Here is an 18,185-nt window from a genome sequence, read left to right as displayed (position 1 = left end):
ATTGGAAATTTGGTGTGAAAGTCTGATTTGTTGTTGTTCTTAAAGCCATTTGACTGACTCAGACGAAGGACTCTGAAACACAGGGGTTGATCAGGGAGCTGTTTGTACTTGCATTTGCAGGTTTTGGATGCAATGAGTAAATACTCAACAGTAGCTTTCCTATAGAGACTTAATGAAATTTAACAAATTAAGAAACACTTAATCATTTACTGATAACCAATAGAATGTCTGGGACACTAATGCTGCCGAATCGAGCAGAAATCACACCACATGTATTACGCTTGGTGGTTACGTTACAATGCAAGCCAAGGATACTCTATCACCACATCTATTGTGTAAGAACACCCTTTTTAGTAGGAGAAGGTTTCATGGTGTGGGTGTTTTTTTATTTTATTAATTCAGATATCTTGAGTTGACATCAGAAACAACTTGTAGTGATGTCTAGCAAACAGACATGTTTTGTCCTTGCAAGTTATTCATGGCGATGGCCAAATGACTCACATGTGGCCACTATGCTTATGATTCATGTTTGTTAGATGTGGTTGAGTTGGTTTGATTGGACCCTGTTAAAGAAGGAGTGCAGATGACACATTTGCTGTCCTCTTCAGATGTGATTTACACACGAGTCATAAAGAGGGATGACAGAACCAGCCTTGTCCACCCAGGCTGTTTATTACTTCGGATCCTGCTGCCTTGCAGAATTATGACACCAGCGCGTACAAGGTTAGGCCAAAGTGTCCTTGATTGTGTACCCTTCGGGCTGATGAGTGCTGTAGTTGGATTATTTGGCAAACTATTTCCTCATGGCATCAAATTGCCGTGTGAGTCAGTGGTTCTGCATTTTGTGTCATCTGAGTGATGGAGGTGTTTTTCAGGAATGAAAAGATGTTCACCATCTGATGACCCTTTCTTGGTTTTCACTCGAGGTTCATCAATAATGACTTCAAACTGCTATACTTGGAGTGCATTTGTTCTCAGGGTTCGAAGGGATGCGTGAAGTATCTTGAGCACGCCTGCCGCATTTCATAATTTATGCACCCCTGATTATCTCCTTCACTCTCATCAGTGCCAGCAGTTAGAACGTATCTTTAGCTCATGAGCAGGTGGTGGTTTAATGAACCTTTGAGGAAGTTTATTGAACGTACAATGGAGCTCAACTGTAGGGTTTCTGAAGCAAAAACGCTCTTGCGAAAGCTTCTTTGTAATAACAGCTAAACTTTAGAAGATAGATGTTAAATACTTGCACAAAAGTCTTTGTATTTGTTTGCTTGCCAATTTTCCAGTCAGAGAGGTTGGAAAGGAAATCAAAAGCTTTGCAAATTAGGTTTGCGGTGAGTTTTTGCAGGGTAGCGTGGACTGGCTAGATAACATTATCTGTCTGAGGGGAAGAGTAGTTCATTCATTCTTTCTTAAAGGGACAGAACATCCAACAATCATACAATGAAAGTGGATATGGACCAACAACAGCCATGGTTAGTGGTCACCATTCACTTTCATTACATGGTAAATAGCATCGTGAACATATCCTGTTTTTGTTCCAAGCCATAAAGGTCTGGAACGACATGATTTGGAGATTTACATAGTTTTGTTCTGATTTTCAAATATATTTGGGTTTGTCTCATATTTATATAATTAATTCAGAGTTGTTGGATTGGTGTCTTTCTGAAATGCATGTGAAGAAAATGAACAATTATTAGCCTATGTAATTAAACGACATCGATTTTCTTTTGAATATGCAGCTCAAATGCAAAGATGAGTCAAGCCAGAGTGAAATAAGTTTTAGTCTTGCAATCGGCCTTCAATGAACCTCTTCCCCCTGCTGTGTGGAATCCTGGGGAAATGTCATGTCAGACTTCCTCTCGCCCGCTCAGACTGATATAAACGTGGGCCGCCTCTGACCTCCAGTGCTCTGTGCTCTCCATGCAGCTAAAACCAGCACACTCAGTCCTTTGTTCAGACATTTTGAGTGTGTGCTAACTTGATTTGCTGCAGAAATGATTCAGTTGCAGGATCTGTGCCGAAACACATTTTTTTTAAGAAGTTGTTAGTTCTCTGAATACACTTTTTAAAGGTGGAGGTAAATGGCACATACAAAATATATGGTCTATAATGATCCAATAACCATTTGCGTTTTACTCCTGAAGTCCACCGGCTGGTTATGTTGCTTTAACTTGATGCATTAAAGACTGCTCTCATCTATCAGGTATGCATACTGAAACCAGGCGGTTTGGATGCTGGGAAGGGCATTTATATACTTGTAGAGCACAGACAGCATTTCCCTGAAGTAATGAGCTTTATAAAGAAAGTAATTGTATTCTCTGCTCCTCGTCCTGGATATAATTGGGAACTATTTCAATGCTCACATGTATTTGAGTCTAATAGCTGTCAGATAATACCGCCGAACATATTGTGTTTTTTTTTTTCCCGAACATATTCACTTTTTAAATGTTTGTGCACTGGGTCGTTAAAATATAGTGTGAGAAATGGATTCCAACAGCATTTCATAGTCATATTGTTCATTTTCAATGAATCACCTCTATCAAAACAACGTGGTGCTGGAATGTCAGATGAATATGTTTTTCAGGACTCATTGGTGTTTATTTCCATCTGGAACAATAAGAGCATGAGTTAGTGGTGTTTCTTGAGGCTAGCATCAAGTATTGTTCACACATTTTAGCATTAGAGTCAAATCCCTAACCTTACGTATTAAACTTCATTGTGTAATGACCCTGTTGTGTCATACCGTATTAAAGAGCCCCAAAATGACATTTTATTATTTGAATTTCGTAATAAAATCGACATATTTAAAAATTTACTTCATATTAAAAGTAACAAAGCACAAAGCTTTTCGTGATTATTCGGAGGGCAGGCTCGCTACAAATGTTTAGTGACGTTTTGTTCATGCTGAGCATCAACAGAAAACCATGTTACTGATTAAAATCACAAAATTAAGATGGTCAATCCAGAGCTAGTGTCCACACAGTGTTTAACAGTGTTTAACTCTTGTAGCTTATCCCCGTTTTGCATGAAACAGACACTAAACACAGTCAAAACGTGCCATTGGAGAAGCACTAATTAAACATCTGTTTCAGGCACTGATTGCGGCCCTCCGAAACCATTTTGGCTCGAAACCGAGGATTTTCAGTAGTCGAAATTTCGGTGCATCCCTAATTATTATTATTTTATAGCCATATTGATATATGAATTACAATATGATATTTTTTCCCCAAATTGTGCAGCCCAATGTTATATATTAATATATGAATATTATTAGCCAAATGAGCTCTGGCTCTGGTGTATTGTAAAGGGGCTGGTGCATTTTGCCTGTTCTTATTCTGCCTCCAGGCGAGCAAACATGGCCCGTCGTCCCAGTTCTGCCACGTCCACTGCAGCAGAGACCCACTTTCCCTGACACAGACCTCTCTGGAAACTCACTGTTTATTTATTAATTTCTGCTCTTTTTTGAGTGTGTGTGTGTGTGTGTGTGTCCCTGTAACTATAAAAGCCACCGTTCTCTGTACCTTTCTTACAATTTGAAACTTCCAGTCTAGATCAAAACCATGCATGAAAAGATTGAATTATAGTAATATAGGCTATTTCAGTCATAACAGTTTTTTTTTTTTTTTTTTTAAATCAGATATCAGCATTTTAGGAAGCTACATAGAAGTTGAAGATATTAAGTCAATGTTGAATCAAATTTCAATCATTCTCATTGTTAAGGTTATAATGGAGCTCATTTTCATTCTAACACTCCGGTATACTGAAGATAGGACCCCAGTGGCAAAGAAAAGTGCACTTTCAATCTTATGTCTGAGTTGCCCAATGATTTTTATTTTGGGTGATCATCCAGTGAAGGATTGTGTGTAGTGTTTACATTTATGCATTTGTTAGACGCTTTTATCCAAAGTGACTTTCATTGCATTTCAAGTTACACATTTACATTCTCATCAGTTCTTGCTTTCCCTGGGAAACGAACCCATGACCTTGGCGTTGCAAGCGCCAACGCTCTACTGTTTGAGCTACAGGAAAGCAAAACAGATGCATATCATTACATTGGGTCTGTGCATTCGTCTTACATTTATGCATTTGGCAGACGCTTTTATCCAAAGCGACTTCCATTGCATTTCAAGGCACACATTTACATTCTTATCAGTTCTTGCTTTCCCTGGGAATCAAACCCTTGACCTTGGCGTTGCAAGCGCCAACGCTCTACTGTTTGAGATACAAGAAAGCCATCACAATAGTATCACAATTACTGCTATCAGAGTTGTGGTATCTCTCTTAGGAAGGCTTTGGAAGTGGTTCAGAGTAATTACTTTGGGTTAGAGGTTGCCAGATAAATGGGCAATAAATGACATGATGTGTTGCGCTGTGGTTTTCTTACAGAGGGAGATGAAGGAGCAGCTGGTGACTCTACAGGACAGCGAGAAGGGTCATACAGAGGCTTTGCAGCTACTGCAGAGGCAGCTCACCGAAACCAAGGTAAACTTCAGCACATGCCGTTTATCAGTGTATATTATTCTGAAGAGAAAAAAAACTCATTTAGTCTGCTGCTCCATTGAACAGTTTTCCCTTGGACGTTCATTAAAGGTGCAACCCAAGCCATATAACGATTAAAGTGAATGCTGTTTGCTAGGGCTGGGTAAAGAATATCGATTTCTCGATTTTAATCGATTTTAAAATCTCAAGAATCGATTAGGCTAGTCATCCTGTTTTCAGTTGATGAATGAATGGAACACTGTAGCGCGCATCCAATCCAATAAATCACAATAATCTTTGTGCTTTGTTACTATTGATATGAAACAAAGTCTGAGATTTCAAATTACGTCTATTTTCTTATGAAATTCAAAAACATAAATACAGTTTTGGCGCTGGGGCGTGAGATCGCTCTGGCGCAGCTCAAGAGAAGCAGCAGCACATGATCCTCTGGCCTTAATAACACCAGTTACAGCACGAAATAAACATGAATGAGCATCTGAAAGTGGGTTTCAACTCATCGAAATCCGTATCATGTCAAATGGAATCGCTCAATCAGTGTTTCAGCCGTGGAAATGTCATGTAACGTCACATTTACCTCAGAAAAATCACATCCAGTGACCATAAACTCGTTAGTCAGCTAGAAAAATGAACTCTAGAGAGGAGCATTTTGCTAAATATATGCACCATATTACATATTCATTATCATTTATAATGTTCTTCAATATTTAATGCATGTTTGAATAAATCTGGCAAGTTTTTGTGACAGCCACCATTTAAATGTTTATATTTCATATAACTTTTATTATTATAAAAATAAATAAAAGTGTAATTTAAGTGTTTGTACACAAATCAGTTCATTTTTACCTTCAATATTATTATGGGCTAATGAAGCCTAGTCGGCTACAGCTGACTCCCATAGTTTACAGCATTAGTTAAGAGATTTGTAATGAACATGTATTGTACCTGATTTCCAAAATAATCAATATTGAATCGAATCGAATTGCAAGCTTGTGAATCGAAATCGAATAAAATTTTTTGAAATTTGTGTCAATACCCAGTCCTACTACTGTTTGCTGCTGTCATTTTGAATGCTCCTCCACTCCCTTGTAATCAGATTCACGTTATGATTTGCAATAGTAATAGAAGTGTTTACTACTAAATGTTTTAAGCCGGAGGATCAATTCTAGATTGATGGACCAACAGTGATTTATATTCATATTTATCCACATATTTGGAAGAGTGATTAAAATTACTGTGATACAAATCACCACCACATTGACATTTCACCTCTGATGGGACTCTATTAAACCACATCTGGAATCAGGCCGCATAAAAATAGAAATGTAGCTGACAAACCGCTCATACTGGCCACCATTACGGATTCATGGCAGATCTCTCACTCTGTCCGTTGCTCATCTCTCTCTCTCTCTCTCTCTCTCTCTCTCTCTCTCTCTCTCTCTCTCTCTCTCTCTCTCTCTCTCTCTCTCTCTCTCTCTCTCTCTCTCTCTATATTCTGTTGACATTGAATTCCCAACTAGCAAATTGGTTTATTGAACAGGTCTTTAATCTCGACACCTTGTTTTAATCAACGGAGAGAGACTCCACAGTCAATAATGCAACTTTGTCCGTCTCCCTGCGCCCACTGTTTCTTCGCCCACTTTTTTTTAATTATCCGTCTGTTTGGGATTGGGGACTAATGCAGAGAAAGAGCTCTGTGACACTGTGTGGATCTCTGGTGTCGGTCTTATTGTTCGGCAGTTAATCTTTAGCCTACACATAGTGTCTGCAACACTGGTGTGTTTGTGTGTTTGTGTGTGTGTGTGGTATGAAATATATATTTTTTTGTAATGTTTTTGTTTTATTTATGGATTTTTTTTATTTCATCTTTATTTTATCTGTCTGTCTGTATTTTATATATACTGTATACTTTATTTTGATGTATTTATTTATTTATTTATCTATGTATTTTATTTATCTGTTTTATCTACTTATTTATTTGAAAAATATTTTTTTTCCTTAATCTATACATTTTATTCATTTATTTTTAAAATTGAGATTAGAGGAAAAATATAATTTGAATCATTTGAATCTATAAGGGAAAGCCATCTATTTGGGAAGCCAAACATCGCCATGATTTTGAGGCGGAGGAGGACGGAAAGTGCCATCATTGCAGCCTGCGAATATGCTTCAGTTATTGTGTGCGAGAGAGATCTCAGGACAGGTGGGAGCATATTGTGTTTAAATATTGGCTTTAACGAGGAGCAGTGGGTCTGAAATGTTAGGATGAGCAAGCCAGCCTTTGATATGTTGTGTCAGCGTGTGTCCACATTCCTCTCCTACGACGACACGACGTTTCGTCGGGCCATGCCGTCCCTTTGCAGATGCGCGTCGGGGTTTCTCTCATCATTAAGCCGCGGAGACATTGTCTAATGCCTCAGAAAATCCGACCTGCCTGTTTACATGACAGTCGCATTGGCACATATCTGATTTATTTCCACATATGACCGAGGCCTGAAACCGATCTCGAAATATCCGAATGCATGCGTTTTTTTTCCTGTTTACACGGTCATAGAACACTTCTGATCTGTGTCACATATGCGGTCAAACCTCTAACCCTAAAAGTTAAACTTGAGCATGTAGCTTACCGCTAGTTCATGTTTACCTTGTTGGTTTTTTACTTGTTGCCACCTCCCCCCGCTAGCATGCTCTAGATTTATCTCGGCGGCAGACTTGCTGACAGACGCCTCTCATCTGAAGTGCCGATGTTGAATCCGAATGGAAGACCCCAAAAATCGGAATTGGGTCACATTTCACTGACAGTGTAAACGAGGCCTTATATTGCGAAGGTACAGTGGATTGCAGACCCTGTTACATGTTGAATTTTCCTTGTAGTCTCTTAAGTCGAGTTAAACTCAAGACTTGTATCCCTGTGATTTGCATTTTCTGGAAGCAAACCATGTTTTCGTCTCATTGATTTTACAGATTGCGTATTTATCTTGAAAGTATCTTTCAGTTCTTTCCCAGGAAACCCAACATTAACCAGCCAGTGGGATCCTGTGTGGATTCATTTATGCAGTGATTTAAGATGCTTACGAAGAGCCAGACGCTTGACATTGACATTCAGGACCATCATTGCAAAACGCCTCCTGCATCCCAGACTTTCCTGTAGAGATAAGAGGACAGAAGGTTATTTTACATTCGCTGTCTCAAGAGAGCTGTCACAGCACAACCTTTAGAGAAGTAGATTTATGGAGTAAACCATAAATAAAGTGGGCTCATTGCTTCCAAACGATAATAAAGTGGGCCAACTCTTAACTCTTGAAAACCTGGCTAATTCAATTCTTTGTTAGACCTTTGATCTTGTAAAGTAATTTGATCATATCACTAGAGCGAAATATAACTTATCTATTATTATTGCTCATACACTACTGTAGATTTTTTAATGTATTTGAAAAAGGTATCTTATGCTCACCAAGACTTTGCTTTTATTTGATCAGAATTTTCAGTAGGTATTATGTTGAAAACAGTTTTGAAAACACAATATTTTTGTGGAAACCAAAAGTTTTTTTAGTTTTTTAACTTTATTAATGCCTTTACTGTCACTTTTGGTCAATTTAATGCATCCTTGCTGAATAGAAGTATACATTTTTTTTCAGAAGATTATCTTACTGACCCTAAACTTTTGAGCGGTCAAACCTCTAACCCTAAAAGTTAAACTTGAGCATGTAGCTTATGTCAGTGATACCGCTAGTTCATGTTTACCTTGTTGTTTTTTTTAACTTGTTGCCACCTCCCCGCTAGCATGCTCTAGATTTATCTCGGCGGCAGACTCGCTGACAGACGCCTCTCATCTGAAGTGCCGATGTTGAATCCGAATGGAGGACCCCAAGGAAACATGTGTCTGATTAGCAGATGTCGAAGCGAGCAGGCTGCTTGGAGGCCGAGTCATGCTAGGCTCATAGGAGGTGTTTACTGGCTTTAAATAGACCCAATGTTAGACAGCGCAGCCCATGGGGAGAATGGTTTCAAGAGACCAACACCACCTCAGCATCACTGAGTCCAACTCATCCATCATGCGACGCCAGGTGGGCTGACTCAGCCGATGCAAATAACACCAGAGCAAGACGTGATCTTAATAGGATTTCATCTTCCCAGTGGCAAGGAAATCACATTTCCCTTTGGAAAGACAGAAGTGGAACAAGTCCTTTATTGTATTTGTTAGTAGGAGTAATCTTGTAATCGGTGAAGTCTATTTTTCCAGTTCTTATTATAGGCGAAGAAAGAAATTGGAAACATAATACGTTTCTGAGCTTGCCTTGTTTGTATGGACGGCCATCAGTGGAGCGGCTTCTGTCCCGCCTCGATTCGACCTTGAGGTTTCAGATCTCTGATCCGTCGACTGAACCTGATGTTCTTTACGCTTTATTGAAGATGACCGGCTTCCTCAAACATCTCGTTTTATCTCTCTTTGACTTTTTTTTTTTTCTTCCTTCTTCACGGTCAATGACGAGGTTTGTTAGCTAGTTTCGCAATTCTCTTTTACGTTCTGCATCATCCCCTCCGCTTTTATCTCGTTGCTCGTCTGCATGTGTAATGATGTAACCTGTCCTGCAATAACCCTGAAGACTGAGGAAGGAGCAACCTATTGCCATTTCCAGTGACCATTAGACCGTGTCCCTGTCGTCCCTGACCGTGTCTCTAGTGATGCATTCATATGAGGCAGTTTCCACTTGCTTCATAGTTCATTGCGTATCCCTGAGGCTCTGCAGAAATAATAATAATGATAATTATACATATAAAAAATAGTACCGGTATAATTATTATAATATGCACCAACACCTGTGAAGAGATGACTCTCCTGCGAGGATTTCAGATAACCCAAACTCTGAATCAATGTGCACCTTTTTGCCAATTTTTCCATATATTGTAATTATCATGTTTACAACTCGTAAAATTGTTTGTTTTTTCTCATTGTTTCTGCCTTAAATTCATACATTGTTAGCTAACTGCATGATTTGTATATGTACTTTGCTGAAATGCATTACTTGGACACAGTCACCTCAGATAAGAAATCACTCTATTGTGAAAGTTGCTATACAAATAAATGTGACTTGAATTGAATATTTTATATATATATATATAAATATAAAATAAATGTATGTATGTATAATTTGTAAAATAATTTCAATATAATATGTAGCTACATTTTATTTTTGTGTACATATAAAAAATTATTTAATATGAATTTAGAGACATTAAATATAAGTACGGTTATTGAAACTGCACACTTGTTGCTGTCCTAACCAGATTAGTCTCTTGCATCTCTTCCGTGTTTTTGTCCTAACTATGTGAATCCACAATGAGACACTTTTTCCGGTCTTTAAATTCTCTTTTTCCTCTTCACGGGTAGCTCTGTAGTGTCAGTTCACACTTTCACAGTTTAAAAATCAAATATGTGTTTTTGTCACTTTAAGCTGTATTTTATTTCAGACATTTTATTTTATTATTAGGACACCTACTTTTTTTTTTTTTTTTAACCATCTTTTCCCGGTGTAGGTTGTCATCGGCTACCTAGACCACATTTTTAAACTTCTCAGACTGCACAGTGCACATACCATTATCTTTACATTACACGGAGGCATAATCACAATTTTAGATTTGATGGTCAAATTTAACTTGATGTATGAAGTTTGTTTCATTTAGACACATTACTAAATAAATAATTCGTTATTTTAGCCTTTAATGCTTGCATGAAGTTGCTTAGTTAAAAAAACAAACAAAAACACTGTCGACTCAGAATGCACTCTACTGTAGGCAAATGAATTGTCAGCTTGTTCAAATTATGTAAATACATTTTTGAAATCATGAGATCAGAATGAAACAGTCATGTTGTGGATATGTAGATACTGCCATTCAAAAGTTTGGTCAGTTAGATTTTTTTCAAGTATAGAAATAAATACTTTTATTCACCAAGTCTCCATGTATTTGATCAAAAATACAGTTAAAAACTTACAAACATATATGAATATCCATGCATCAGTGTTTTTATGAGGATTCTTTGAACAGAAAGTTCAAAAGATATAATAAATTTGAAATAGCATGTTTTTGTAATTTCATGCACCCTTGCTTTATTCATTTCTTAAAGAATTTTGAACAGTGGTGTATATATCTTCAGATACATTTGTGAGAGAAACTTTCGGCCATTATGAGGATTTTCTAACGCACCCATTTGCCCTAGAGTCAAGACTTGTTTAAAACAAACATGCTTGATTGACATCTCAATTAAGTGTATGCACAGTGGAGGGTTGTTATTTGAGACTGTGTGTCTCACAGTCTAGCAGAAGTCCTAACTTTCTTCTCTACTTTATAGTCGTCAGCGAAGAGCCTTCGTGCCACCATCGGCGACGCGTTTGAGCGACTGCACCGTTTCCTGCGCGAGCGGCAGAAGAGCACGCTGGAGGAACTGGAGGCGGATACGGCACGCACGCTCTCTGACATCGAGCAAAAGATCCAGCGCTACAGCCAGCAGCTCCGCGACGTCAAGGAAGGCATCCAGATCCTTCAGGAGCGCCTCAGCGAGACCAGCCGGCACGAGTTCTTGGAAGGAATAGCCCTGACGTCAGACAGGTACTAAGGATGTGGTGTGACTCGGAGATGAGTGGATGCGCGTATGTTGAGGGTGTTTTATATGGTAGTTTGAGATTCTCTGGTCTAAACCGTTTTGTCTTTTTTCTTGTAACTGCTGGTCAGGGAGCAAGTGATTCGTGGAGGGTATTGCTGGTGGAAGCTACCAAGGCAAGTCAGGTTATTTGACTTATGTATGTGACCATTGCCCTTTGCTGTATGTCACAGAAACCCAGTCAGGAAAAGAGACTAGTCTTGCAGAACAAGGTTAAAGATAGTTAGGGGGGGTAGAGAGATCATCGATGCTTAAACAGCATAAATATGTACGTTTTATCCATTTAGAAATGCGGTTCTCTCAGAATGGCTGTGTAGCAGTTGTTCTAGGTAATGACGAGAGGGGAATGAGTTAGCCATGTGGGAAAGGAATAGCATGATTAATGTTTAGGTTGAGCTAATGAAAGTGAGCTGCAGTGTTGCCCAGATTGACCTCATTCCCAAAGGCGAATTTGAGCTGTTTGTCTTTGCGGGGGCAGAAAAGCTATGTAGAAAACAGTACGATTCGAAAATGAGTGTTTGGAAACAGGATCTAGCCATTGAGGAAGAATCGGTTGCTTGGGTTTTGGTGGGTTGCCAGTGTTGAATCTGAATAATGCAGTTGTTGTCCTGTGTCTCCACAGAATAAAGGGAAAGATCCATGAAACGAACCTCACCTACGAAGACTTTCCGACATCCAAATACATGGGGCCCCTGCAATATACAATCTGGAAGTCCCTTTTTCTGGATATATCGCCAGGTAATGTTCCGTAACTAAAGTTTTAAGTTGTGGTGTTGCACATACTATGTGTCATTATTGAGAAAATGACTGCAAATAAAGGAAATTAGTATGCTTATACCTGGAATTTAATCACATTCAATAATCTGCACAAAAATACTAGATCAATGTTTCCCGAACAGGGTTTATGAAGGATCTTTGATGGCTTTATGAGATTCCCTTGTGAATCCTGCTTGGGAAACCTTGATCTAGTATTAGGGCTGGTCAAAACATTTTTTTCCGATTAATCGTTTTTTTTTTAAATGTGGTCGATTCAAAATCGATTCTCAAAGGCCACGAATCAATATTTTTCCATATTTATTTATCTATTACCCAAAAGCCACTATTAGTTTTCCTACACTGTTCATAGGCTTGCGGTCTCCATGTTACAGCTAATGCTTGTTTGTTTTATCTTAAACATAAAATAAGGCATGCGACTAGGGTTGCCAACTGTCCCGAATTAGCCGGGACATCCCGTATTTTGGGCCTAATTTATTTGTCCCGTGCGTGACCTCTCGTGTCCCGTTTTTTTGACTACGCTGATCTAACCACTGACTGATAGGCTACAACAGCCAATAGCAGCAGTGCTGATCACGACGCTTGAGAATGATCACCGACCATCCAGTCACAGCTTTTTTTTTTTTTTTTTTCATTTTAATCATTGTTTTGAGACAAATCATTGTTTGATTTGCGAACATAATCCTCTGCCGTCTGGTCGCTTCCGCTTCAAGCCGGACTCGTCTCGCGCTAACGGTAATTCCCTTTCACTGTCCACGTTTTGATTTCGGTAAATCAATTTTGGCGAATGCAAACAACGTGATTATTGTTCATGAGTCTAACATCCAGCCACGCAAGAAAACATGTAATCTAGGGAATAATATGCTCAAAAAAACATTTCTGATTATTATTAATGTTTAAAAAAATGTTTGCCCCCCAGGATTCTTTAATGAATATAAAGTTCATAAGAGATTTATTTGAAATAGAAAGCTTTTGTAACATTGTAAATGTCTTTACTGTCACTTTTGATTAATGTAATGCATCCTTGCTGAATAAAAGTAGGCAATTAGCCTACTTTCTTTAATTTTTCACAAAAAAAATAATCTTACTAACTCCAAACTTTTTTGAACTGTGAGCCTAGAGTATAATGTTAAAAAATCTTTCTATTTTAGATAAATGCTGTTATTTTGAACGACGGTTTTGTAATGTGACTTTTTTTTATGTATGACATTAAAATTATTTTTAGAATTAAATACATAAATAGGTTAAGCATACAAATGTGTTTATGTCTGATAACCTTTTAAACACATAGGCTACTTAACTGCAGACACTGAAATGACGTACACTGTGTGATACAGTACAAATATTTTGAGTGTCCCTCATTTTCCTATAAAGTACAACGATTGTCCCGCATTTTCCTTTTCTGAGTTGGCAACCCTACATGCGACTGTTCCAATTTTCAGCATCAATTTTTCATCTTGCATCAAAATCCTGTCTATTTATTGTATGCATTTTAAATATAGAGTTGGGTTCTTTTTTAATTTACCCAAGTGTACCTAAAATAAAAAGAGTTTAATATACAGATTTGTGGCTGTTATGTTCACTGTTCTTTTTTTATATAAATATAGGATTTGTATTAAATCTATATTCATTGAATCGAATCGAGAATCGAAATCGAATCGAATTGAGAGCTTGCGAATCAAAACCGAATCGAATGGGAACATCTGAATCGATACCCAGCCCTATCTAGTTTGTTTGTTTGTGTTTAGCAAATACTTCCCAGCGTCTCAAGCTAAATGCTAACATTATCATGTGCTTACATTCCAGCACTTTTTTGCCAAGGCAAGCGTCTATTTGAGGTTCAGCCAAGCACACACACTACAGGACTGAAGTGTTGCCCTTTCTATTGAGTGCACACACTAATTTCAATCTTGTTTGCTGTCATGTTGGAACTCATTTTACATCACTAATTGTAGACTATGTGGGTCAAAATTATGGTCGCTTGGTTTCCTACAAGAAACTTTAAAATTAGCACAGGGCAATTAGCTTCTGTCTTGTATGCACTTGGCCTGGCAAATTTAAACAAACCCAGCACTGTTTGTGCTACAGACAGACATTAATGATACCTTAAAAGGTTAGTTCACCCAAAAATGAAAATTCTGTCAGTAATTACTCTCCCTCGTGTTGTTCCAACCCCGTAAGGCTTTCGTTCATCTTCAGAACACAAATTAAGATATTTTTGATGAAATCTGAGAGCTGTCTCACTCCTCCATGGGCTTCTAATGTTATTGAAACTTGCCAGCCCAGAAAGTTAGTAAAGACAATGTTTAAAATAGTCCAAGTGACTACAGTGGCTCAACCATATGTTTATCAAGCGATAAGAATACTTTTTGTGCGCAAAAACACAAAAATAACAACTTAATTCAACTATTCATTTTCTTCTGTGTGGGCCTGTGAGTGAGTTACAGCGCAGCGCTTCTGGGTTGTACGTCAGAACGTTGGCTCACTATTATTATACTATCACGTTCTGACGGTACAACCCAGAAGCGCTGCGCTGTTACACTACGTGAACTCACTCAGAGTCCCACAACCTTCTGAGAACTTTCTGGGCCGGCAAGTTTCAATAATATTGAGTGATCCAGCTCTCAGATGTAATCAAAAATATCTTAATTTGTGTTCAGAGGATGAGTGAAAGTCTTACGGGGTTGGAACAACATGAGGGAGAGTAATTACTGACAGAATTTTCATTTTTTGGTGAAATAACCCTATAAATTGTGCAGCTTATTTAGGAGAGGTATATTATTCCTATAACACTATACACAGACCAGTGTTATATTAGTATTATTTATATACTATAGCTTTTTTTTTTATGTATTTTGAATTAGCTTTTGTATTTTCAGCTTTAATTAGATGTTTTTTGTAATTTTGCTGTTTTTTGTAATTTTGCTGTTTTATAGTAGTTTTTTTTTATTACTGTTTTTAAGTTTAATTTATTTAAAAAAAAATCTTTTTATTTTATATTATTATTTATTTTCATTTCCAGTTAGTAATTTTAGTGATTCAAATATTTGCAAAGGCAATATTTCTAATTTTCAATTAGTTTTTCATTTTTATTTATTTAATATTTTTTTTTATTTTTTTTTAGCTTCATTTCAGTTAACTTTAAAAAAAGTAAAAAAAATTTTTTTAGCTCGATGGTGCATAGACAGTTTGATAAAAAATCCCATAGCCTTGCATTGCTGGAAGCTAGCCTGAATCTAGAGACCAGAATATCATTGAACCTTTTGACCGGGGACTAAAGTAACCACCTAGAAACACCTTAGCAATCGAGTAGCAACAACCTAGCATCGTGGCAGCGAGTTGTAAGCGCTATTCTCATTTTGTTTAGAAAGAAATTGCATTCAATTATTGTTCTCATTAAATAGCCTGTTGTGATTTGTGCATCTGTAGTACATTAATATAGTAATCATGTCCAATGATCTAATACTTAGTGTATTTGTTAGTGCATCCAATTAGAGATGATCTAATGAACACAAACACAACCTGCATGTTTACAGCCCTGCGAATGAGATAATACGCATCTGATTGAGATCTGTACGAGTGGCCCATTTTAATAGCTGCGACGAGAAGGCCTCCTTCATCTGTATTCCCTCTCAGTACCCACCTGACACAGAGCATTATTTAAAATAACACAGCAGGGAATATCTCGCTCTCTCAATCAATTGTCCAGCGTCTTTTACACCGACAGAAATAGGCAAGGGGCGACGCTCAGCCTGTCACATGAAACGAATCCAGTTCAAATCCTTCCTTCCTACACTGCTGCACTCGCCGCCTTGTATTCTGTACTGGAGTGGCGTTTTTAAAATGTATTTCTATTATCCTTATTTGTTTTTCCTCCCAACTTGAACAGCAATATTGTCTCTTTTTCTGAATCCAAAGCCTGTTACTGGTGCTTGTTTTGTTTGCGTGACTCAGAGAGAGAGAGCGAGAGGCAGAGACTGATCGAAAGCAAGACGACAGAGGTTAAATTATTTATAGGTTACCTGAAGCGCAAACTGCCAATGTCAAAGAGTGGAAATGTCGACATCCTATCCTCTGGACTGGCTTCTGGCTCTGCCATTTGTGGCGAAGGTTTTAAATAGCCAAGATGAAAATATTTAGCAAATTTCACTCTTCCTCTCATAGCATGCCCATCTAAGGACCGCAGGAAAACAAGCCAGCATGGTTTCACTCACCAAACCGTAAAAATGCACATACAGAATCGTTCCAGTGCAAAAGAATGCACAACGTGCCTGATAAGCGATTGCTTCAGATAAGCGTTGTTTACCCAAGATTCTCTCAGCTTCATTTTCTCCCCACATTTCCTCATCATGCCTTATAAACATGATGTGTAGTTCATCGTAGCTCGACTTTCCAGAATTATATCTTGGCGTCCTGCATATCGTAATGTTGCTGCAACTGCTTGGCCCGGGTTTCTTTTTCAGGTCCAGGCTAGTTTGGACTCTTTTCGCTAAGTGGCATGTGTCCATTGTTTTGTGTCTGTATGCTGGAAGCTTGTCAGTTTTCCAAGGTTTGCTCTTCTCTCAGTCCATTCCTTTGGCACACTTGCTCGCCATTGAACCCACAGCAAGCTGGCACCATAATGGGCACTGCAGACGGTCTGCCACAGGCATTACCAGCCAGGCAGCGGTTGATGGATGGGTGGTTTATTTATCCTTTTTCAACCAAGCACTCAATGCCTGGCAGAAGCGCATAAACAATGGCCAGTACTGAAAACCACACTGCCCTGTACGCTTATTCTGATTGCTGAATGCATCTGAAAGTGTTTGCACTCAAAGGAGCGTTCGCTTGAAATGACCTGACGATAATGAATTAGACGAAGGGAGTGTGTTTGTGTTCCAGAGGAGTATTATTCCACCAGCTCAGGTAGTGATTGTGTCAGCGCTTTTGATTGACAAGAATGACCTTCAAAACCATTAATTTCCAGCTGCTTATTTAGCCTTTTTGAACATTTTCTCATTGATAAGTATGGAAGAGAGAGAGAGAGAGAGAGAGAGAGAGAGAGAGAGAGAGAGAGAGAAGAGAGAGAGACAGAAAGTGTGAGCACGTGAATGCCCACATGGATGCCCAAAGGCAAACCACAGTCTTGCACATCTTTCTACACTCCTAGGAAAGCGTCTTTAGGAAAACGATCAGATCAATACATAAAAGACCAATAACAGAAGAGTGATGTGTTAAGGAACAGCTGATGACTTGACGATGACTGTTGAATTATTGACAACCTGATTCACACTCAAGCTAGTAATCAGACATGATTGTGGAGTGCATGCTTTCAGTGTGTATTAAAGGCATATACAATTATAATATTGACATTTAATATAAAAGTTATGCATGTATGGTTTATTTATATATATATATATATATATACAGTACTGTGCAAAAGTCTTAGGCATGTTAATACGTCAGGTATTAGACAGGTTACAGGTAATACAGGTTAGGTATTAATTAGACAATACCTAATGTGTCAGTAGGAAATATCAGTTTACATTTCCAAATATTCTTTTTGCCATTAATTGTAATAATCCAGTGAGATTTGTGTATCCACAAGGAATCTGACAGCAGCCAGGATGATCTGATCTCACCAGACGAGTCCGTCTGTGATTACATGAAGAAACAGAAAAAACTGAGACAAACTAAAGTCTCCAAGATGCTTGAAGAAACCTTTAATGGCAAAATTAATGTTTGGAAATGTATTAACATGCCTAAGACTTTTGCACAGTACCGTATATATATATATGAAGAGTTCAGATGCAAAAGCCTTTCTTCTAGAATGATCATTTTTATCAAGCTTGTATGTTTAAGGTCAGTAATTTCACTTAAATTACAATTAATAGGTAATTTTCATTGTCATTTAAGTGAAATTACTGACCTTAAACATACAAGCTTGATAAAAATGATCATTCTAGAAGAAAATTTCAGATGGAACTATATATATGTATGTATGTATGTATGTATACACACACACACACACACACACACACATACATACATACATACATACATACATACGTGTGTGTGTGTTTTTTTTAATGTACTCATTTATATATGTATGTTTTTATTAACTTTATTCATCTTTTATGTTTCTTATATTATTTATTTATTTATTTGCTTATTTATTTTTATGTAATGTAATATAATAGGTCTGAACAAACCCTTATTGGATGCACTGATTTTCCTTTCCTCCACCCTTATGTTCCCAGTGCCTGCTGCTTTA

General features: G+C 37.9%; 1 protein-coding gene across 2 annotated transcripts in view; it reads left to right on the top strand.

Annotated features, from left to right (window-relative positions):
• Positions 1-18,185, top strand: part of trim62.1 (tripartite motif containing 62, tandem duplicate 1) — a 42,969-nt gene that overhangs the window by 24,016 nt on the left and 768 nt on the right. Inside the window, exons 3-7 of one of the 2 annotated variants that reach the window (XM_084396032.1) lie at positions 4,387-4,482; positions 10,850-11,106; positions 11,230-11,274; positions 11,781-11,896; positions 18,172-18,185. The exon at positions 18,172-18,185 is cut by the window's right edge and continues 738 nt beyond it. In XM_084396032.1, the coding sequence (XP_084252158.1) occupies positions 4,387-4,482; positions 10,850-11,106; positions 11,230-11,274; positions 11,781-11,896; positions 18,172-18,185 (528 nt within the window). The remainder of the gene's footprint in view (positions 1-4,386; positions 4,483-10,849; positions 11,107-11,229; positions 11,275-11,780; positions 11,897-18,171) is intronic. The other variant, XM_084396033.1, reaches the window with a different exon arrangement.

The sequence above is a fragment of the Rutilus rutilus genome (assembly GCF_951802725.1).
Source record: "Rutilus rutilus genome assembly, chromosome: 22".
Lineage (NCBI taxonomy): Eukaryota > Metazoa > Chordata > Actinopteri > Cypriniformes > Leuciscidae > Rutilus > Rutilus rutilus.
This window is presented reverse-complemented; position numbering and strand designations above follow the sequence as displayed.